This window comes from Camellia sinensis, chromosome 3 (genome assembly GCF_055761805.1).
Source record: "Camellia sinensis isolate YWXY chromosome 3, ASM5576180v1, whole genome shotgun sequence".
Taxonomy (NCBI): Eukaryota; Viridiplantae; Streptophyta; class Magnoliopsida; order Ericales; family Theaceae; genus Camellia; species Camellia sinensis.
The window spans coordinates 26903341-26927678 of record NC_138963.1 but is presented as its reverse complement, the minus strand read 5'-3'; the positions used below and the strand labels follow the sequence as shown (position 1 = coordinate 26927678).

The 24338-nt window shown below is 42.9% G+C and overlaps 3 protein-coding genes across 3 annotated transcripts in view; all 3 read left to right on the top strand.

Annotated features, from left to right (window-relative positions):
• Positions 1 to 653: 653 nt before the first annotated feature.
• LOC114308043 (retrovirus-related Pol polyprotein from transposon RE2) overlaps positions 654 to 24338 on the top strand; it is a 71685-nt gene continuing 48000 nt past the window's right edge. Inside the window, exon 1 of the mRNA XM_082919357.1 lies at positions 654 to 723. The gene's annotated coding sequence lies outside the window, so the exon portion shown is untranslated. The remainder of the gene's footprint in view (positions 724 to 24338) is intronic.
• Positions 3368 to 4216, top strand: LOC145821389 (uncharacterized). The gene is made up of 2 exons (XM_082917898.1): positions 3368 to 3663; positions 3745 to 4216. The coding sequence occupies exons 1-2, from the start codon at positions 3368 to 3370 to the stop codon at positions 4214 to 4216; spliced, it is 768 nt and encodes a 255-aa protein (XP_082774024.1).
• On the top strand, positions 13679 to 14382 carry LOC145821387 (uncharacterized). Its single transcript, XM_082917897.1, has 2 exons — positions 13679 to 14056; positions 14164 to 14382. The coding sequence occupies exons 1-2, from the start codon at positions 13679 to 13681 to the stop codon at positions 14380 to 14382; spliced, it is 597 nt and encodes a 198-aa protein (XP_082774023.1).

The window sequence follows — 24338 nt, the reverse complement described above, 5'->3', positions numbered from 1 at the left end:
TAAATACATTGTACTAAGTTAATGGAAATTCAACTCGTACCCTGACAATACTTTTCTACAACCCCATCCCATGAGGCTCCACAACTCCTGCTAATGGATCAATTACCCCAATCAAATAATAAAATTAACAAAATTATTTCACTCCTACGATTTAATAAAACATAAATAATGATATAATGGTAATGACTAATCGTAAAGATTTAGTATTGTACTTAAAAATTAAACTAGGACAAGTACTCCATACAAAAGTCATATTGCTATATTTGATTTCCTTCTCCTTGGGATACTCTGCATCAATTCCCTATACTTAGTCTCTGTCACGCATTTTGTAAGCAGCTCATGTTCTTTTCAGCTCTTTTCAGCTCTTTTCTTTTCTAAGCCTTTCAGTTGAAACAAATCCTCTTTTCTTACAAGCACAACCATTTGTAATCATATGACATTATCATTGTTTTTCTTACAAGCTTTTCATTCATGTTGTATTATAACTTTCTTGTCTTGCAACCCATCTAGTTGCCCTTATAGTAGAGTCAATTATATAATTTATATTCTTCTGAGATGCAAAGCCTAGAACTCATTGGTGTGAATAAAGAAAATACATTTAAATCTTATGTCTTCTTTTGTATTACTCCTAAATTTTGCAAGGTGGAGTATGATTTAAAACTGCAACTTTGTAGTAGTGATGCAAAACTAGGCCATGATTTAAGTTGTGCCTCTCTTTCAAAGGTATGTTATCCTTGCTCATGTGCAATTTTATGCATTCATTGCACTAGTTTTTCTATACTAGGTTGTTGGCTATGCCTAAATGTTGATTTGTATGAAGATGATCTCATATGCTTTGAGACATTGCCTCTTTTGCTTAGATTTTGTTAAGAATGTTTCTCTATACTAATTAGACGCTGGTAGGGTTTCTCCATTGGATCCATAGACCATCAGGGTTCAACATCTAACTTTGTTGCGCTGAAATGCTTTCCATCCTTTATTATTTTCTTCATGACAGTTTTGCACATACAACATATATTGAGACATTTTTTTTTTCTTCTTTAAACCGCAAGCTCAAAGGTGGGACTGTGAATGCATTATCTATTATTTATTCATTGGTTTTAAATAATAGAAAATTTCTTCATTGATAATTGAAGGGGCTGAATATGAAATGGGTCGGATCCAAGCCTTGGGCAGACCTAATCCACTAAAGCCCAAATCCAAGTGGGTTAGATGAATTTATGGGCAAGCCAATTGAGCCCAACTCCATGATCAACAGTCTATCCAAGTCCTCAAGCACTTGGGTCCAACCCGCAGTGGAAAGGCTAGTCCAGCCGCGATGCTAGGCTGGGCCGAGCTGCAAGACCTAATCAATAGGCCAAACTAAAGTGGGCCGAGCCCATACAAAGATATCCGAATAGACCAGCCCCTCTTTATAAACGATCTTGTAAAAGGCCGAGCCGAAGTACAACGGTACCGAGCTTGGGCACGAAGGTATCGAGCTGAGGGAACCTCACAGAGAAACATGGAAGCCATGAGGATATGCATGTGCAAGTTGCCACCTTAGTTGGTCCCCAACACCTAGAATCACGGAAGCAGTTAAACCAAAGGAATGTGGTTTGTTATCAGCATGACTACAATGAGTATATGCATTCTATGACAACTACCAGGTGGCCTCCCACCCTGGGCAAGGCTAATAAGAAACTTGGCAGCACCAAAACTCTATGATACCATCTTGAGAAGCAAGCAAGGAACCCTATATATACTGCATGAACTTCACATTGAAGGTAACTGAACTGTTCCAAGTTGAACCCCATTTACTTACAAACTCAACTCACTACACTTCTTCTCCGATCACTGATTCCCACATTGGAGGGGTCATCCGGCCAACCCCGGTTGGGCAGCTCTTACGATTTTTCTTATGGCAGGAACCTCAATCCTTGGATAGTCTAACCGAGTGCGGAGTCCCGATCCACTTTCATCTAGTGCGGAATCCGGTACGCACAATTGGTGTGATGAGCGTGGATCACTTCGTCTCTAAACTCTACACTCAGTTCCGGCGATGGGGATTGAGGACATCCCACCTTCGACACATACTCCACAGACGGAGAAGACAAAGGACAAAGGCTTGGCACTTCCAACAGTCCTAGAAGAACAAACTGGAAACAATAATCGGACCCTTGAATCCGTCGAGCATCGATTACCCTTCGCTGGAGGTTCTTCTCATCATTTTCTTCTGGAAAAGGATTACAGAGATGGAATCATAGACTCCATGGGGATGGAGATACAGGAGCTGAAAGCCCAACTTAAAAGAGTGCTGGGTTTTCCAACGGAAAAGAAGACTGAAGCAGAGCCCTCTCGCTTGTGACGGAGGAGCTCATCCAGAGAGCCACCAGTGAAAAAGTTCCCCAGAAATGAGTCTGGACAACAAAGCCAGCCTATCCCGATACAAAGTGAGGCGGCGAGCAGCCACACCCGTGGGTCACGCCGGAGAAGGGCTAAAAGGCAGAAGACGGTTAGCCAACAGACTGAATACCCTCCTCAAGACCTTCGTACTTGGTTGATCAGTAACAAGCAGAACGAGCAACATCGGGATCATCGGGACCGTACCGTTCACCAGAGAGAGCACCGAGCGCTGGATAGCCTCGTCTCCTCGCCATTCTCCCCGAAAATTGAGGCCATGAGACCTCCAAAGAAATTCACCCCACCAAAGTTCACTTCGTACGATGGGAAGTCGGACCCACTGACGCATATTAGCCATTACAGATAGATGTCTCTATGGAGCCGAGATGAGGCACTGATGTGTAAAGTCTTCCCATCCAGCTTGGGAGAAACTGAACTTCGATGGTTCGATAGGCTCCCCGCTGGATCAATTCATGGCTGGAAGCAACTCTCTGAAGAGTTCCTAGCCAGGTTCCTCTCCAATACTAAGATCCCGAAAGAGCCAGATACACTATTCGGTCTCTAAAAGGAGCAGGAAGAAATGCTGCACAGTTATGCTAGGAGGTATTAGGAAGAGTACAATGACCTGGAGGAAAACGTGTGCAGTGAGCAGATGGCCATTATGTCTTTCAAACATGGTCTGCGCCTGGAAAGTAAGTTGAGACAATCACTTGCCAAGCGCCCGGCCACAACATTAAAAGATTTGCGTGCCAGGATTGAGCAGTACGCTCGCCTCGAAGATGATCAGATCTCCATTAAGGTAGCATCAGCAGAACAAACAGCTCGGCACAAGAAGAGAACAAATCGAGGAGAACACCGAGGGCTCACGGTGAATGAGGTGGATAAGTCCAAATCTCACGAAGCCGTCGTGACTGTATTCAAAGAACCGATCTATTGAATCCTGGAAAAGATCAAGAGAGAGCCCTTCTTTGTTTGGCCACCGAAAATGTTGGGAGATCCGGCTCGGCACAATCAGAAGCTCAGATGCACCTACCATCAAGACAGGGGGCACATGACTCAGAACTGCAGGGCACTGAAGCAACACTTGGAGGACTTAGTAGCAGCTGGGTACGTCCAGGATTACATTGATCAGGATAAGGAAGTGACCGAACCGGGGAACCCACCACCAGAACCGAATACTGAGCACCCACCTCGGCTGATAATAAATGTGATCCATGGAACAACTACCCAGGGACGTGAAGAGGTACTGAAAGAAGAGATTGCTAAGGTTGTGCAAATTCAGTAGGTCATGTCAGTAGAGCCCACATCGAAAAAGGTATGCACGGTACCCAAATCCCCCTTGTGTACTGTTTCATTTACTAGAAAGGATTTAGAAGGCATACAACACCCACATACTGATGCACTGATTATAACTGTGGGAATTGGGAAACGGTTTGACGTAAAACGAGTTCTGGTAGATCAGGGCAGTGCAGCAGACATATTGTATTATGACTTGTTCAGAAAGCTTGGTCCCTCCGAGCAGCACCTCACCCCAGCGGCAGCCCCCTTAGTTGGCTTTAATTCACAGCCAGAATGGCCGCTGGGCAGAATAGTGTTGCCAGTTGTGGCAGGAACAAAAACCCTCCAGATAGAGTTTTTAGTTATTAATACACCATCCTCTTACAACGACATACTTGGACGCCTATGGATTCATCAAATGGAGGCGGTCCCTTTAACCTACCACCAGTTCATCCGTTTCCCAACGGAGTACGGAGTAAAACAGATCTCAGGAGATCAAGTTGCGTCCAAACATTGCTTCATGGTGGCACTAAAGGCAAAGCAACTCTGCAACTAGGTACAGACAGTGGAAATGGCCGAACAACCAGTCTTGGAAGATGTAGGGGAAGCCTCAGAGGAAAAAATAGTAGAGGATGTAGAGAAAGTCCTAGTAAAAGAGGATGATCCAGAAAAGTACTTCCTTATCGGTACCTCGCTAGGCGCTGATGAGAAACTTCAGGTGCTGGAACTGTTGAGGAAAAATATGGAGGTATTCGCATGGTCAGCATATGATACTCCAGGGTTGGACCCAGAATTTGCTTGCCACACACGCTCAACATCAACCCTTCCGCTCGGCCCGTTGTACAGAAAAGTTGGAGATCCTCAGTTGAGCACACTGAAGCAGTAATTGCCAAAGTCGAAAAACTCCTGGCATCGGGAGCGATCAGAGAGGTTTAGTACCCACAATGGCTGTCCAACACAGTTGTAGTAAAAAAGAAGAACGGAAAATAGAGAGTTTGCGTTGACTTCACTTGCTTAAACAAAGCCTTCCCTAAAGATAACTTTCCGCTGCCTCGCATCGATCAACTAGTGGATTCAACAGCAGGGCATGAGTGTATGAGTTTTCTAGACGCTTATAGATCACCAAATACCACTGTTCGGCCCAGATCAGTAGAAGATAGCATTTATCACTCCGAGGGAAACTTACTGCAACAAAGTAATGCCGTACGGCCTCAAGAACGCCGGGGCAACCTACCAGCGAATGATCACTCGGATGTTCAAGGACCAACTTGGGAAAACCATGGAAGCTTATATAGATGATATGGTAGTAAAAAACAAGCTCGTTACAAACCACCTTGCAGACTTGAGAGAAGTTTTTGGCATCCTGAAAAATCATCAGCTTCACCTCAATGCCTTGAAATGCGCTTTCAGGGTAGGAACAGGGAAGTTCTTGGGATACATGGTCACTCACAGAGGAATTGAGGCGAATCCGGATCAAATCAAAGCAATACAAGATCTTGAAGTACCAACAAAGGCTAAAGAGTTGCAAAAACTGGTCGGAATGGCAGCTGTCCTGAATCTGTTCATCGGCAAATCTTCAGACCGGATGAAGCCCTTCTTCCAGCTATTGAGGAAAAGGGTAGCATTTGAATGGAGCTGCAAGTGTACTGAAGCACTACAAAGTCTCAAAAGATACCTCAGCACACCACCTCTTCTGTCCACTCCAAAACTAGGAAAGGAGCTGTACCTATATGTAGCAGTCTCAGATCATGCCGTAAGCGCAGTATTAATTTGAGAAGTTAACAAGGAACAGAGGCTAGTATACTATGTTAACAAGACTTTACTAGATGCCGAGACACGGTATCTTCCCTTGGAAAGGTTAGCTTACACGCTGCTTATCACCTCAAGAAAGTTACAACATTACTTCTAGGGGCATACCATCAACGTCCTCACTGAATTCCCCCTCAGATCTGTATTTGGCCGAGCTGATTTCTCTGGCCGAACAGCAAAATGAGTGGTAGAACTTGGTGAGTTTGACATTCTGTATCAACCCAGGACAGCAATCAAGGCCCAGGTCTTAGCAGATTTCGTTGTAGAATTTGCTTCCGCCCAGAGTACCGAGCCAGGGAAACGCACCATCGAACAGGGAAAGCACTGCGCTTCGGAAGCATGAAAACTTTTTATTGGAAACATCTGGCAGCTTTATGTTGACGGGTCATCCAATAATCGAGGCTCGGGGGTAGGAGTAGTACTTATCTCACCAGAAGGATTTATCTGGGAGCAAGCTCTCAGGCTCGGTTGGAAGGCTTCAAACAACGAGGCAGAGTATGAAGCGTTATTGGCTGGCTTATGTAGTGCCGAACACTTTAGTGTAGAACAACTTCTTGTTTTCAGCGATCCACAACTAGTGGTAAACTAGCTTTCTGGGGTCTATGAAACACGAGATGAAAGAATGGCTATGTACGCAGGCAAGGCCAAAGACCTACTCAAAAAGTTTCAATCCATATGAGTGGAACGAATTAGTCGGGACAAAAACATCAATGCTGATGCTCTGGCTTGCCTCGGCTCATCAGTGGATACCAAAGACGCTAGAAAAGTTTGGGTTGAGTTCGTGCCAGAACCAAGCATTGTATCTCCAGTCCTCTACAGCAACCTAGAGTTAAGCTGGATGGATCTGATACTTGCTTTTCTAAAATCTGGTACTCTCCCCAAAGATAGAAAGGAAGCCAACAAAGTCAGACATAGGTCAGTTCAGTTTTGGATTTCACTATCTGGGAAGCTGTACAGACGCTTCTATCTTGGCTCTTATCTTCTATGCGTGCATCCAAATCTGGTCGAGAATGTTCTCTACGAAATTCACGATGGGATTTGTGGATGCCACGTTGGTGGAAGGTCATTGGCGCACCGAGCCCTCCCTTACGGGTACTGGTGGCCACAAATGCAACAAGATGCGCAGCAATACGTACAGAAGTGTGATAAATGTCAGAGGTTTGCTCCACTCATTCATTAGCCAGCCAAAACTCTCACTCCACTCACCAGCCCATGGCCCTTTGCCCAATGGGGTCTGGATATTGTCGGACCATTAGCACGGGGCACCAGGAACAGGCGATTCTTCATTGCTGCAACCGACTATTTCACTAAGTGGGTTGAAGTCAAGACGTTGGCAAGTATCAAAGAAGCAGATACGAAGCGGTTTGTCATGAGAAACATGGTGGTGCGTTTCAACATCCCGCGGATACTGATTGCGGATAATGGAACACAGTTTGACGGAAAGATCTTCAGAAAGTTTTGTGCCGACCTCAAGATAGAGTATCGAAACTCTTCTCCAAGGTACCCACAAAGTAATGGACAGACAGAAGCGTCAAACAAAACCATCATCAGCAGAGTAAAGAAACGGCTTGAGCATGCAAAAGGAAAATGGGTTGAAGAGTTACCCCACGTACTATGGGCATACCGAACCACGACAGGACGCTTAACGAGGGAAACACCTTACTCCCTAACTTATGGAATGGAGGCCATCATCCCACTCAAAGTAGTTCTCCCAACCCTTCAGTCTGAATTGTTTGAAAGCACCAGTAATGAGGAAGCTATTGCACAAGCATTGGATATGGCAGAGGGCCGAAGAGAAGCAGCACTGATCAGACTTGTCGTGTATCAGCAGCAACTCATCAAAAGTTTCAATCAAAAATTCTCCCCAAGGCAATTCATACCTGGAGAGTTGGTTCTGAGAAAAGTTATGGATCACAAAAGGCTGCTTGGCGAAGGCAAACTTGGGCCTAACTGGGAGGGTCCGTACAAAGTCACAGTTGTTGCTAGAAATGGAGCTTACTACCTAGAGGATCTCAAAGGCAGAGCTATACCTCGGCCTTGGAATGTAGCAAATCTCAAGAAATACTATCAATAGAATTATCCCCCAACTTCTCTATCAGAATGTAAAGACAGTTATCTGTTGACCAATGCAAATGCTTTCTCACTTCTCTCAAATTTATCAAATTCTTGTAATTAGCTTTGATGTTTATCAAACGGAATTAGCTTTGGTACTCACCAAACGGAATTAGCTTTGATGTTTATCAAATGGAATTAACTTTGGTACTCACCAAACGTAATTAGCTTTGATGTTTATCAAACGGAATTAGCTTTGGTCTTAACCCAAATGGACTTAGTTTCAGAACGACTGAACGGAATTTAAAGTTGGTTAGCACTCAAACATGCCAAGTAGTATTGCTTGGTGGAATTATGTTTGGCAACTAAATTGGATTTTAGCCAAGTGGAATTGCTTGGTGGAAACCACACTAACATATCTTAAGTAAACATCTCTGAATCTACAGAATTTCTTAAGTATCGTCACGTTAACACTTCAGTATTGACATGAACAAACAGAGTTAGAACAAAGTTGGCTAAGCTCTGTCAGGAGCAAACTTCCAGCATTAGTCTTACTCAGCTCCAAGTGGGGGCAAACAATTGTTTTTTCAAACCAACCTGGACCTGAGTAAGACACCTCTTCATGCCTTTGTCCCATTCAAACGCACTTGTGCTATCAAAGTTGCAATAGACTTAAGCAGTTCTACCTAAGAGCACAATCTTCAGTACCAATCTTACTTAGCTCCAGGTGGGGGCAAACAATTGTTTTTTAGAACCAACCTGGACCTAAGTAAGACCCTCTTACAAAATCAAGCACAACCATGTAACATATTTGTTAGCCAGACCGAGCATCTGTTCGGCCCCGAGGTCCCAACAGTGCTCGGCCGGGGGCAAACAGTAGAGAACTAGGCGGAGCATCTATTCCAAGCAATACAGAACCAGACCGAGCATTTGTTCGGCCCCGAGGTCCCAACAGTGCTCGGCCGAGGGCAAACAGTATAGAAAACATTCAGACATAGAAGCCAAACAACATTAGATTGCAAATTCAAAAGGAAAATCCCATCATCCAACAAAAGGCACAGATGGCCTCATAGCCAGCAACAAAGAAAAGAAAAGAAAAATTGTCTTGGCAAGCATAGAAAGAAAGCTCGTCAAGGGGACCGAGCCACAGTACATCAGAAACATGAAAACAAAAGAAAGTCCACAAAACAAAAGCTTCAAGTCTTTCCAAAGAGAACTTCAGCCTTCATCAATAGAGGGAACCTCAGGAGCAGCGTCCACGATCTTATTCAGGCCGTCTAGGGGACGAAAAGTAGAGGCAGCTCCAACTTCTTGAGAAGTGGAAGCTTCCTTAACCACATCTCCCGCGGCTTCAGTCTCTAGGGTTCCACCCCCTTCAACGTTTACTGTTTCAATGGCAACATCACTGTCTTGAGTCTTGTTTGCAGAATCAATTTCTGGGGAAACTTCAGCCGGAAGAACAGCAGGGGTGGAGACAACCTTTGAACCCAAGGATCTTGAGAGAACTGGGACATCTTGAAACAGGGGAGAACCTTCAGGAACCAGGGCAGCAACTAAAGCACTCGTCCAACCCTTTAGAAAGAGCTTGTCTCGCAGCACTAGCACCTCCTCTTTATAGGCAGCCCCAGCCTCATCCCAACCTTGTTGCCAATGCTTGGCCTCCAACGTAGAACGCTCGGCAGCCATCGCTGCGATAACGGCCTCCAGCTTGGCCACTTTTCCTTCAAGTTGAGCCTACATCCCAATAGCAGCCTCCTTTGATTTTTCAACTGAAGCAACAATATTGTTCAAACGGAATGCCTCCTTTTCGGCAGTTCGGCGTCCTTCTTTTTCGGTCTCCAGGCTCACCGTCAGTCTCTCAGCGTTCATAGCGGCCTCCAGCACGACATTTTCTAGTTCTTCAGCGCGGGTGATGGACAGATGCATCCTCTGAATACACTGCAACAGATTACAAAGTATTAAAAGAAAGAAAGCAGTAGCATAACACTAAAAGCAAGCAAAACAAGAAAGCACTTACAGCAGTCATCATCTGAAGGGTCCCCTTCAGAATAGGAATATCATGGGGCCCATTATGGTCAGCCATGCCAACCGACATCAACAGAGTCTTGGTCAAATCAAAAGCAAAATCTTGGGAAGCAACAACTGAATTAGAGATAGAAATGGACCTGCCTTGATGCAGCATCGGCGGTTCCCATTTCTCATGTGCTTTGTCCTCAATAGGATCTTCAGAAGCTTCCCCCACCACTGCCTTGCCAGTCTCTCTCCTCTTTTTTTTTGCCCTCATTGCAACCGAAGCAGAGGGCTCAGCAGTACCAGCGTGAGTCCCAGAAGCTCCCACCTCCAATTTTACATCCATGAGGCTCTTCGCCTCGGCCTTCGACAAAGGGGTCTCCAAAGTATCAGAGGCACCAAAAGCCTCAACCTCCAAATCCACTAGCACTCTTCTCTTCGACACAGACTCACCCCCTGCGAACTGGGGGCAGGAGAGGGCGTCCTTTCAGGCAATGCACCCTGGCTTCGACGGCGATTTGTAACCAGAGGAGTGAGGGATGTGTCAGTTTCAGTATCAGAATCTAGAAGGGATGCAGCGAGCCTCGCTTTCTTCGGAATAACAGAGCGGTAAGTCGCATGGTAATCCAACAACTCTGGCGTAGACCTCTTCTTGTACCTCTGAACGGCTTTGATGGCCTTAGTGTTCTCCCAGTTCAGCCTTCGCTGAAAACGAGAGGCCTCTGCAAAAAAAAAGTACCACATTAAAATGACATCCAAAACAAAGGCAAGAAATACAAAAAACACTGGAGGAAGGATTCGAACCTGGGTAGCCATCCTTCAGAGGCATCCGTTCGAACTGAAACTCGGTCCCGGTGGGGAACTCCCAGTTGCCACCAACTTGCAGAAAATCATCATTGTGCTTGTCTGAATCAGGCAAACCAGTCACCAGATGACAGTCGATCAAACGAACACGCAGGTAGTACGTACTATGATCCTTGTTATGAGAAAGAGTGTAACAGCCCAAAATGTCCCAAATATCGAGATTCAAGCCCAACCATTTATTGAGAGCGGACACACCACAGACGACACGAAATAGGTTAACAGATACTTGCATTGGGATGAGTTGAACCTGGTGCAGAAATCGGCGCACCAAAGGGTCAAGTGGAAAACGAACCCCTTCCTCGACAATGGATGCAACCGGAAAAGCGGTAGTGGTTCTAGTGCCCATACGCTTGGCGTCGACCCTTGCCAGCGAAAGGGTCACGCCATCGAGGATATTGTAATCACGACGAAACATGGCCATGGCCTCAGGAGTATCAACTAATAAGCGAAACTTTCCCATCAAACCAAACCTAGTGGTATAGGGGAAGAACTCAGATACCAAGATGGGGAACACAACGGCGCAAGGGCCAAGCAAGATGATTGAAACAGAAAAAGACAAGAGACGAAGGATTACAAGAGAACTTATAGAGATCAGAGCAGCGGTAGCGAACGGGCGGCGCTGAAGCAAGACTGGCAGTGGAAAGTCTAAGCAGAGCACCAACAAGACTGGTTCAAAGGAACGGGAAGGGTTCTTCTTTTTCTTTAAAACTCTCTAAAAGAACGAAAAAGCAGATAAAGGGATTTGGATTGATAGCCCAGAGCATTTATTGCACCAGCCGGCGTGAAGGTACACGAAGCACGACCTTCGGTATGGAATCGACGCACTATCTCTGCACGCCTATCCTACGTCGCCACGTGTCTCAACGAAAGGACGCATGTAGGGGTTGTGTGTTAGGATTGAACCGTTACCAAGGCCGAACTGAAGCAGAACCGAAGCGACGCGACGCTTGGAGAGCAGAACAATAGCTCCCCCCAAGGGGAACCTTAGCCCGAGCTAGGGGGCAAATGAAGGGGCTGAATATGAAATGGGTCAGATCCAAGCCTTGGGCAGGCCCAATCCACTAAAGCCCAAATCCAAGTAGGTTAGATGAATTTATGGGTAAACCAATTGAGCCCAACTCCATGATCAACAGTCTATCCAAGTCCTTAAGCACTTGGGCCCAACCCGCAGTGGAAAGGCTAGTCCAGCCATGATGCTAGGCTGGGCCGAGCTGCAAGACCTAATCAATAGGCCGAACTAAAGTCGGCCAAGCCTATACAAAAATATCTGAATGGACCAACCCATCTCTATAAACGATCTTGTAAAAGGCCGAGCCGAGGCACAATGGTACCGAGCTTGGGCACGAAAGTATCGAGCTGAGGGAACCTCATAGAGAAACGTGGAAGCCATGAGGATATGCATGTGCAAGTTGCCACCTCAGCTGGTTCCCAACACCTAGAATCACGGAAGTAGTTAAACCAAAGGAATGTGGTTTGTTATCAGCATGACTACAATGAGTATATGCATTCTATGACAACTACCAGGTGGCCCCCCACGCTGGGCAAGGCTAAAAGGAAACTTGGCAGCACCAAAGCTCCATGAAACCATCTTGAGAAGCAAGCAAGGAACCCTATAGATACTGCATGAACTTCACATTGAAGATAACTGAACTGTTCCAAGCTGAACCCCATTTACTTACAAACTCAACTCACTACACTTCTTCTCCGATCACTGATTCCCACACCGGAGGGGTCATCCGGCCAACCCCGGCCGGGCAGCTCTTACGGTACTTCTTGTGGCAGGAACCTCAATCCTTGGATAGTCCAACCGAGTGCGGAGTCCCGATCCACTTTCATCTAGTGCGGAATCCGGTATGCACAATAATTTATATTTTCAAATCATTTGTCTGATTGCTTCATTATTTTGTGGAGGATGGAATTAGCATGATTTATCAAGTAGCTGCCGTGATCCACCCTATTGGAATGGAAAAGGATGAGAACCCCCAACAGGGACTTAGCATTCTCTCTCCTTCCCTAGTGAGCGCATCTACCTAAATTGATATATAGATATAATGCTAAAAATTAAAATTTGCAACAACACCATTGCGATTCCTTGCAAATGATAACTGTAGGCAATAAGATTTGGCCTTAACACTAGATAAATTTGCTTATAACAGGGCCACAAATTGGTTTACTAGAAATTTTTTAGTATTTTTTTTGAATTTTGTATGGACTATGGAGGAATCTATATATCAAGTGTTGGATCCCATGGATATGTCAATTGTCAAGTTAGCCATGAATTAGCACTGGTGCTGTTACCTATGTAGATAATATAAAGGAGGGTCACGCGAATTCTGTAAGAAATTAATAAAAATTAACTAACAGGAAGAAAGTTGTTAAATGCTATAGGACATCAGAGAGTTCTAAGACGAGTATCTAGTGTTAAAACAGGAATTAAGTTAGAATAGGAAATGCGTGATTGTGTGTGATTGTGTTTCCTTATATTATGCCCTTTGGTACTCCTGTAATTATTCAGTATTATCAATATAAAAGGGAATGAAGTATTCCCTAATGCTTTCTCTTCTCTAAACCTACATGGTAATAGAGCCAAAATCGTAGGCTATACCTTCTGTTTTGTCGGCAATCATCCTAATATCACTGTCGGTAGCCCTTTCTTCCCAAGAATCTAGTCGGCTCCGTAGCCTCTCACCTAGGCCGTCGCCAGTCCAACCCCAGCCTTCGGCAGGCTAGGACGATCATCTAGGGAGTCTGTCGGCAGCTTCTCTGGCACTCTAGGGACCTATCGACAGCCCCTCTGGCATCCTTGGCCTCTGTCGGGGTCTCTCTTGACTCCTAGGCTTCGGTCGGCTCTCTCAGTCGACGCCCCGCTTCTGTCATAGTGTCGTTCGTCTCTCTCTCGTTGTAGGCAGTTCGGTTGTCCCCCTCTCTCTCTCTCTCTTCTTATAATGGTTTGACCTAATTACGTAAAACATAAAAAAAAAAAAAAAACACCTATTATTTCTTTTGATGATCTCTTTATAGTCATAGTGTTTGCTATTCCTTTACCATCTTCCAAGTTTGTGATTGGCCTTGGGTTTAAGGGTTACTTAGTAGAATATTCAAGGCAGATTTTACTAGTGGGTCTACAACTTCATAGCCGCTTAAGAGTGAGAGTTCCCTTATACCTTCTACTATGACTGATAATCTTAACCCTGGGCGTAAAATCACCACTTCTCTATTCAATGGTCAGAACTATCTAGCGTGGTTGTAGAGTTTGACTATCTTTTTGAAGAGCAGAGGGAAGATGGGATATGTTGATGGTGGAATACAGGCACCCCTCACCACAGACCCAAATTATGATCAGTGGGAGATCACCAACTCTCTCATTATGGGTTGGTTGATCCATTCTATGGTCTCGGAGATTGGAGAGGGCTATCTCTCTATGGATACTGCGCAGGATATTTGGGAGGCTGTGACTATCACTTATTCCCGGAAGGGGAGTTTCTTCCAAGCTTTCGAGTTACGTCGCTCTATTGAAAGGTCGGTACAAGGTGAGATGACTATTCTCCAGTATTTTACCTTCCTTAGTAATGGGTGGAAGCACCTTGATCACCTTCAGGATTACAAACCTGTCCGTCCCACTGATTCTGCTGGTTACTGGACGTTTGTGGCACAAGAGAGGGTCTTTCAGTTCTTGGAAGCCTTAATGTGGAGTGTGATCCAGTTCGGAGCCAAGTCCTTAGCATGGATGTGCTTCCTTCTTTCCAGGAAGCCTTTGCTTTTGTGCAGAATGAGGAGAGTCGCCGCTCTGCGATGCTTCCTTTTGCTACTATTGATCGCTCGACCTTGGTTGCTGCACCCCCTCGCGATGGCAACCGTGTGACTCGTGGTTCTCGTCCTTCCTCTGAGAAAGATAATGTTTACTGTGATTATTGTCGTAGGCCTCGCCACACACGCGAGACTTGTTGGAAGCTGCATGGAACTTCCTCTGGTGGCCGAGGAGACTAGCTTGGCACTCGAGGGGGTTGATTTGGTCAGTCTAGAGGCAGAGGGGCCAATGCCCGGGCACATCTTTCAGACAAGGTTGTTAAAATCGGGATCCTACATTGGATTGTTGGAGGTGTTTAGAGGATCGGATCGTAGAATCGGATCGAGGATCGTAAGATCCTACCGAAAAGGATAAATTACATAATAATTTAATTTAAATAAACATTTCTTAAAAAACATATACAAAATGAGCTTATATTCTATTAAAAAGAAGTGAAGATATTGTAAAAAGTATAATACTCTATGTAAAATGTACATATAATATTATAAAATAGAAAACTCGATGGTAAAAGTTTTGTATTTCATCAAAAAAGAAGGTGATGAAGAAGAATTCTATAACAAAATACTTTACAATCTACATTAATGCATAAAAAATGAAGAAAAAATATTTAACAAAGTTGGATATGAAAATAGATTAAGAACTCAAAAGAGTAGCTTAACCGAATGATAAGGTTTGTCGTTAGTATCACTGGTGGAGCGGATTCGAGTCACAAAAATAATCTCTCCAAAAATTGGGATAAAGGTGCAATCATCCTACCCTCCTTAGACTCCACTAAAGCTAAGTTTGTTTTTTCGACTAGTTAATTTTCTTAAATTACCGCAATATTTGAATGTTTGTTTCCTAGTTTGTTTTTCTTAGTCTATTTAATTCAATACTACTTATTTTTTATTATTTATTTTGATCACATAAATTAGTATTTAGACAACAAATATAAAATTTATAATAAAATATGTCATACAATACAAAATAAGGCTTGTAAATTGGATCGCATAGGATCGCATTCGGATTGGGATTCCACAATCCTATAAGATCCCATTACCAGGATTGAAAGATCCTACCTATAATAAATTTTTTAACGATCCGGATCGATTGTACTCAAATGGATCGTAAGATCATAGGATCGTAAGATCCGGATTGGGATTCTGATAACCATGCTTTCAGACACTGTTGAGCCATCATCTTCTCCAGTTGTCTTCCCTGCTGCTGATGTTCGGGGTAATCTGCCTCGGATTTTGAGATTGCTCTTCGCTACTTGCTAGACTGTCGAGCTTCCACTTCTGCTACAGGTGCACCCTCTTCTTCTTTTGCCAATTCAGGTAACTTGGCTTCCTCCCCATATGCATTGCTCTCTCATACGACTGTACCATGGATTATTGATTCTGGTGCTTCCGACCATATGTCTGGCTTCTCTAATTTATTTTCAGAGTATAACCCCTGCTCAGGTCAGGAAAAAGCACGTATTGCTGATGGTACTATGTCATCTGTGTCCAGGAAAGGTTTAATTTATGCTACCTCGTCCCTTCTTTTATCCTTTGTCCTCTATGTTCCAAATTTTGGTGTTAATCTTTTATCTTTGAGTCGTATTACTCGTGACTTAAATTGTAGCGTAACGTTTTTTCCTGATTATTTTCTTTTTCAGGACCTCATCACAAGGAAGAGGATTGGCAGCGGTAGAGAGGAACATGGTCTCTACATTCTGGATCAGACCGCCAAGCTGGCTCATTCATCTATTCAGTTACCATCCACCAAGGCAGACATTTGGCTATGGCACCGTCGCTTAGGACATCCCTCTTTTTCATTACTTAAGCATTTATTTCTTTCTGTTTTTGAGAAACATAATGTGTCAAATTTTCAATGTGAGTCTTGTCAACTTGGAAAACAACATAGAGCCTCTTTTGCTCCTTCTATTAATAAAAGTTTCGTTCCATTTTCTTTGATTCATTATGATGTATGGGGTCCATCCCGTTTTGTGTCCTTAACCGGTAAAAAATGGTTTGTTACCTTCATAGATGATTATTCCCGGGCCACTTGGGTCTATTTAATGAAAGATAAAAGTGAGGTATTTTTTGTGTTTCAAAACTTCCATAAAATGTTTGTACTCAGTTTCGGGCGGTTGTCAAAATTCTACGTTCTGATAATGGGGGGAATTTATTGACTCTGGTCTTGCCACTTACTTCGCCACTCATGGCATTATTCACCAAACTTCATGCACTAATACCCCTCAACAAAATGGTGTTGCAGAACACAAAAATTGCCATCTCCTTGATATCGCCTGCTGTCTATCCTTTGAGATGCGGGTTCCTCGATCCTATTGGGGAGAAGCGGTGCTCACTGTCGCTTATTTGATTAATCGTCTTCCTACCCAAGTCCTTCAGAAACAAACACCTCTTCAAGTTTTGTTTGGGTCGACCTCTTCTGGGTTTTCTATTTCTCCTAAGACTTTTGGCTGTGTTTGCTTTGTCTATCATCTTTCGCCCACTCGTGGTAAATTAGATCCTAGGTCCCTTAAGTGTGTTTTTTTGGGTTATTCTGCCACCAAAAAGGGTTACAAGTGTTATCATCCTCTCACTCGCAAATTGTATGTCTCCATGATGTCACTTTTTTTGAGTCTCAGCCTTACTTTCCGACCTTCCCGGTCTCACAGTCATCCCTTCAGGGGGAGCCTTGGTATGAAGAGATTCTTGTTTCACTTCCGTCTGTGGTTGAACAGATAGAGGATGATGAGGCAGTAGTTGTTGAGAAAACAGAAGCAAGGAAAGTTTATATCAGGGACAAGGACATACAGCAAGTCACCTGGATGCAAGAGACTACTTTCCTTCCTCTACTGCCAACTTCTTCTCCGGGTGAGTGTCCAAAGTCAAACCCTTCTCCTGAGAATCCAGGTAATTCTGATTCTAGTACTCCTATTCCTGATGTTTCAGATCTTGATGTTCTCATTGCTAACAGGAAGGGGGTTAGGCCATGTACTCAGCATCCCATTACTAATCATGTCTCTTATTCTAATCTGTTTTCGTCATATAAAGCTTTTCTGTCTAAAGTGTCTTTTGTGAGCATACTTACTAATTTTCAGGATGCTTTCTTTATTCCTGAATGGAAGCATGCCGTGATGGAAGAGATGAGAGCTCTCAGCAAGAGTGGCACTTGGGAGTTAGTGGAGTTACCTAGAAGAAAAAATCCAGTTGGGTATAAGTGGGAGTACGCGGTAAAACACAACGCAGATGGTTCTATAGAACGGTACAAAGCAAGACTGGTTGCTAAGAGCTTCACTCAGACTTATGGGGTGGATTACCAAGAGACATTCGCACCGGTTGCTAAGATGAATTCTGTGAGAGTCTTACTCTCTCTTCTGCAAATTTGGATTGGCCACTTTATCAGTTTGATGTAAAGAATGCCTTCCTTCATGAAGATCTAGCAAAAGAGGTCTATATGGATATTCCTCCTGGTTTTGCAGATGCTAAGTCCAACGGTAAAGTATGCAGGCTCCGAAAGTCGCTTTATGGACTAAAGCAATCTCCGAGGGCTTGGTTTGAAAGGTTTGCTCAAGCTATGCTGCAATATGGGTTCAAGCAAAGTCAAGTTGATCACACCTTGTTTGTGAAACATTCCTCACATGGTAAGACCACAGCTCTTATTGTATGTTGATGATATTATTCTGACAGATGATGATGTGGAGGAGATTCCTTGTTTGAAAGAATACTTAGCCAAGGAGTTTGAAATCAAAAATTTAGGCTATTTGAAGTATTTTTTGGGCATTGAAGTAGCTCGGTCCAAGGATGACATCTTCATATGCTAGAGGAAGTATGTTCTTGACTTGCTAAAGGAAACTGGAATGCTTGGAGGTAGACCATGTGATACACCTCTAGAACTAGGCCAGAAACTGAGTGAGGATCAAGAGAGAGATCCAGTAGACGGAGGGAGATACCTGAGACTAGTGGGAAAGCTCATACACTTATCCCACTCACGTCCAGACATTGCCATTACCGTGAGTATGGTGAGTTAGATTATGCATGCTCCGAGAACTTCCCACTTAAAGACAGCTATGAGAATCTTGAGATACCTAAAAGCTTCTCCTAGAAAGGGTCTCTATTTCTTAAAACGTAGCCATCGCAATGTGGAGGCATTTATTGATGCATATTGGGTTGGATCAGTCACCGACAGACGATCGACTTTCGGATACTGCACATTTGTTGGTGGCAATTTAGTTACATGGCGAAGTAAGAAACAGAATGTGGTTGCTAGATCTAGTGCTGAGGTAGAATTTAAGACTATGGCTCAGGGTGTATGTGAGTTACTATTGATTAAACTATTATTGAAAGACTTGGGAATCCATCAGAATGACTCCATGCAATTATACTGTGACAACAAGGCCGCAATCAACATAGCTCATAATCCAGTTCAACATGATAGAACTAAGCATGTGGAAATTGATAGGCACTACATCAAGGAAAAACTCACTAGTGGTATCATATGTATTCCATTTGTGAAGACCGGAGACCAACTAGCCGATGTTCTCACCAAGAGGCTAGGTAGCAAATCATTTCATTGCATTCTCAACAAGTTGGGAATGAGAGATATTTCGCACCAGCTTGAGGGGGGAGTGTTAAAATAGGAATTAAGTTAGAATAAGAAATGTGTGATTGTGTTTCCTTATATTATGCCTTATAGCACTCCTATAATTACTCAGTATTGTCAATATAAAAGGGAATGAAGTCTACCTCATTCCCTAACTCTTTCTCTTCTCTGAACCTACATCTAGCTGTTACTTGTTATGACAAGTTGAACAGGACAGATATGTCCAAATGCAAGATTGGACGAAATGCTCATGGAGTGCAACTATACTGTGCCATAAACATATCTGATATATTCATTGCCACAAATAAAAAAAGGGAAAAATTTGCCAATAGTCTAGCGCCCGACTCTTTTGTGGCAAAGGTCTAAGCTTTGATCTTTGTTAGTTATAAGGACTTACGCATGGCACTTTCTAGTTGGTAAGTCCAAACATTTGGTGGCAAGCACAATTCTTGACATTTTGGGCATTTTTATGTGTATTTTGTATTAAAATAATTTAAAATGCTATAACTTAACCACATAAATCCGTTTTTATTTATAAAAAAAAAATCATTTTTAATAAAATTGATATTTTGGATTTGTTTTTTTGAGATCTGTAAAACAAGATCTATATTGAATTTATTTTTTTATAAAAAATTCAACAGAAATAGATCTATTTGTCCCATTTTGAAATTAATTTAAGGCAAGTCAAGGCCAGGGAATCCAAATGCCTATGGCTATTTTGGGTGCATAGATATTGAAAAAAATACGAGTAAAAAAAAATCGTTCACAAGTTATGACCTGTTGAAGTTTCAACACCAAATATTTATCAATCCCCATTGTTTAATTTGTAAAATAGACAGATACATAGTGTCCCATTGTTAATTTAAAAAAATTTCAAAGTGCATAGATAATGCACAAATAGGGCACAAATAATACACGGATGGCATAAATAGTGCACAGATATATATCTATCCCAAATAAGTGAATCGGAGTTTACAAGTACTGGTGTTCTAAGTGCTAAGTTATAGATATTAAAACTTGCATGCGGGTAGTTCTCTCTGAAAGGGAATGCTGTATTTTTACATTTATTGGTTTTAAGTCCTAGTTTACTCTGGTTGAGTCTTAGTTTTTTAGGTTTTTGGTTATGTTGGTAGCAAAAGTTATCTTTTTGGGGTAATGGGGAATAATCTTGTAGTTAGAATGTAAAAGGATGGAATTTAGGGTTGGGATTTTGGTTTTAAGTCCTAGTTTACTCTGGTTGAGTCTTAGTTTTTTAGGTTTTTAGTTATGTTGGTAGCAAAAGTTATCTTTTTGGGGTAATGGGGAATAATCTTGTAGTTAGAATGTAAAAGGATGGAATTTAGGGTTGGGATTTTGGTTTTAAGTCCTAGTTTACTCTGGTTGAGTCTTAGTTTTTTAGGTTTTTGGTTATGTTGGTAGCAAAAGTTATCTTTTTGGGGTAATGGGGAATAATCTTGTAGTTAGAATGTAAAAGGATGGAATTTAGGGTTGGGATTTAGGAGGAGGAAGAAGAAGAAGAAGAAGGAGAAGAAGAGAGAAATCTTATATATCTTGAATAATCATTAATTCCTTAACTTTACATAGCCAGATATATATAGAAATCCTAACATAGCAACATGACCATCGTACCCTCAACTTACGTAAATATTAACAAGAGAACAAAAGAACAAAAAATAAGTATTCTAACTATTCTAACACGCCCCCTCAAGTTAGAGCATAGAGATTGAACATGCCCAGCTTGACGGATGAACGATGAAACGAAGGCCGAGCCAAAGGTTTGGTGAGAATATCACCCAATTGATCTGTAGAATGAACATAAGGAGTCACTAGTTGCTTGCGGAGTAAAAGATCACGAATAAAATGACAATCAACTTCTATATGTTTGGGGCGTTCATGAAACACAAGATTATTGGCAATGAAGATAGCAACTTGATTGTCACAAGACATGCTCATAGAAGTGAGAACAAAAAAGCCAAAATCTTGAAGAAGAGACTGAACCCAAAGCATCTCAGAAGCAGTGTGAGCTATGGCACGATACTCAGCCTCGGCACTAGAATGAGCACAACTGTTTGTTTCTTGCTACGCCAAGTAACAAGATTACTACCAACAAAAGTACAATAGCCCGAGGTGGAACATCGGTTAGTCTTATTACCAGCCCAATCAGCATCACTGAAGCCAGTGACAGACAAAGAGAAAGATGGGCGATAGAGTAAACTCTGACCTGGAGCACTCTTCAAGTATTGCAAGATATGACACACAGCTACAAAATGGGGTTGGCGGGGAGGATGCAAAAACTGACTGACCACACCCATGGCATAGGTAATATCTGGACGAGTGACAGTGAGATATATTAACTTCCCAACCAACCGACAATAACGACCAATATCGGGAAAGAAGTCTCCAATGTCACCATGAAGCATGACTAGAATCCATGGGAGTATCATTGGGGCGAGTGCCTAAGAGGCCAGTCTCAGTAAGAAGATCAAGAACATACTTCCGTTAAGAAATAAACAAACCCTGAGAAGAGCGAGCAACTTCAATCCCAAGAAAATACCGAAGATGGCCCAAGTCTTTGGTGTGAAATTGTTGTCCCAAATACTGCTTCAAATCAGCAATACCATTGGAGTCATTCCCTGAAATGATGATGTCATCCACATAGACAATAAGAACAAAACTCCTAGTAGACGAGTGGCGAACAAAAACAGAGTGATCAAAGATGGAACGGTGAAATCCATAGGCAAGCACAACAGCACTGAAGCGATCAAACTAGGCACGAGGGGACTGCTTAAGACCATACAATGCCTTCCGCAATCGACAAACAAGATGCTCTTGGCCGGGAACAACATAGTCAGGGGCCTAATCCATATAGACCTCCTCTTGGAGATCACCATGAAGAAAGACATTCTTGATATCAAGTTGATATAAAGGCCAAGACTAATTAATTGTAACGGAGAGAAGAATCCGAACAGAGTTAAGACAAGCCATAGGAGAGAAGGTCTCAAAGTAATCAACACTATAGGTCTGGGTGTAGCCTTTAGCTACCAAGCGAGCCTTAAGTCGCTCAACCGTTCCATCAGGAAGATACTTAACAATATAAATCTAACAACAACCCACAATAGATTTGCCAGATGGCAGAGGGATAAGTTCCTATGTCTGATTTTGATGAAGAGCATGCATTTCCTCATCCATGGCATGCTTCTAACCAGAGATGGACATAGCCTGTTGATAGGAGTGAGGAATGGAAATACTAGACAAGCTACAAGCAAAGGAGTGAAGACTAGGAGAAAGGTGATAATAAGAAACGAAATTAGCAATAGGATGTTGAGTGCAAGTTCGTTTACCTTTACGGAGTACAATAGGAAGATTATTAGATGACATATCAGCAGGTGGAACAGGGATCTTAGACGAAGTAGATGAACTGGTCCGGCCATATGACACACTGAAACGAGCATGAGACCGTTGATAAACCTGCAAAGGAGGAGTAGAAGCAAGAGAAGAGGGAGAGGATATAGGAGTGGATGTGGAAGGAGCATAAGAGGGAAGAGTAGGAGTGAGAGAGGCTGGCTCCCTCTCACGATTAGAGAGAAGATCAGTGGATAACTGTTGCCCAAAGGAAGAAATAAAAAGAGTAGACTAAAAAAAGGTAACATCAACATTGACAAAATAGCGACGGGACTCAAGATGATAACAACGATAATCTTTTTGAGTGCGAGAATAGCCTAAGAACACACACTTGCGTGCTCGAGTAGATAACTTATCCAAACCAGGGTCAAGAACATGGACAAAGGCCACAACCAAAACTGCAAGGAGGCAAGGAAAAATGAGATGTGGGATATAACAGAGAATAGGGAGATGTGTGAACAACACTAGAGGGCATGCGATTGATAAGCAAACAAGCGGTGAGAACTGCATCACCCCAAAATTGTTTGGGGACATGCATATTAAACATCAGTGTGCCAGCAACATCTAACAAATGACGGTGTTTCCGCTCGGCGACACCATTTTGAGGGGATGTATGAGAACAACTAGTTTGATGGATAATACCATGAGCATCACAAAAGGTAGTGACAATAGATTGCACATATTCTAAGGCATTATCAGACCGAAATATCTTAATTCGTTTGCCAAATTGAGTAAAGATTTCATTATAAAACTTATAGATGATGGAAGGCAAATCAGATCTTTGTTTCATTAAAAACAACCAAGTCATCCGAGAGTAATTATCTACAAAAATAACAAAATAAAAGAAACCATTAACAGTGGGAGTTCTAGAAGGACCCTAAATATCTGTATGGACAAGAGCAAACGACTCAGACACACGATTAACACTATGACTAAGAAAAGAACTATGGTGATGCTTCCCAAATTGACAGGCTTCACACTCAATCTGAAAAACATGACTTAAACCGGGAACAGCTAACTTGAGCTTGGCCAAGGAGGGATGACCCAAGCGAAAATGCCACTGAAGAGGAGAGACAGTAGCAGTCAACACAGCAGGTGGAGGATGAGGAGAAGTCTCAGTGTCCAAAAAGTATAAGCCATCCTTTTCATGCCCCGAACCAGTCATCCTCTTGGTCTGGAGGTCTTGCAAAACGTATGAAGTAGGAGAAAAGGTTATCGAACAATGAAGATCTTGAGTCAATTGCTAACATAAAGTAAATTAAATGGAAACTTAAGAACATAAAGACCAAAAGGTAAGGAAAGGGATGGAGTGGGATGAAGAGGACCTTGACCACAGACAGGTCGAGAAGATCCATTAGCAAGTATAATGGTATGATCAACAAGTCTAAGAGTAGCAAAAAGAGAGGAATTACCAGAGACATGGGAACTAGCACTAGAGTTAAGGAGCCAAGTCTGAGAGGACTTAGCCACACATGCAATATTACCTGAACTAGCTATGGTAGCAGTAGAGGATGAAGCTAGATTAGGCTGGAGAGACTGGACAAGAGCAGTAAGCTCACTAATCTGAGTAGTGAGAGTTTCATGAGAATTAACCAGAGAAGCATCAGGGCTAGTGGACAACAAGGAAGACTGTGAGGATGGAACATCCATAACTTGATGGACATGATCAGGTTTGCCATACTTCTGCCAACACCAAGGTTCAGTATGACCTTGGGAACCACAATGAGTACACTTGAGATCACCACGTGTACGAGAACCAGGTCCACTACTACCTCTACCACAGAAACCACCACGTGAGCCACCACTATGAGAACCATCTCCACGGGAACCCCGTGAACCAGAATAAGAGCCCTGGGAACCAGATAAACCATGAAAATCCCCGCGAGTAGATCCATGATCGCCACTACTAGAAACCAATGCAGAAGATGATAAAGTAGAGGTTCCAGAGGTCCCAGAGGTGGATTGTGCTTGTCCCAATGAAGAGCGTAACAACCTAGAATAGGCATTGGCAGCAGAAGGTAGAGTCTCACTGGCAATAATTTGATCCTTGAACCCTCGTAACTCAGGATCTAAGTCAGAGAGTAAAGAAGCCATCATAAACTCCTCCCAATGTTGCTTCTGTTTGTTCACATTAGTAGTGAAGGGTCGATGCTGGAATTAC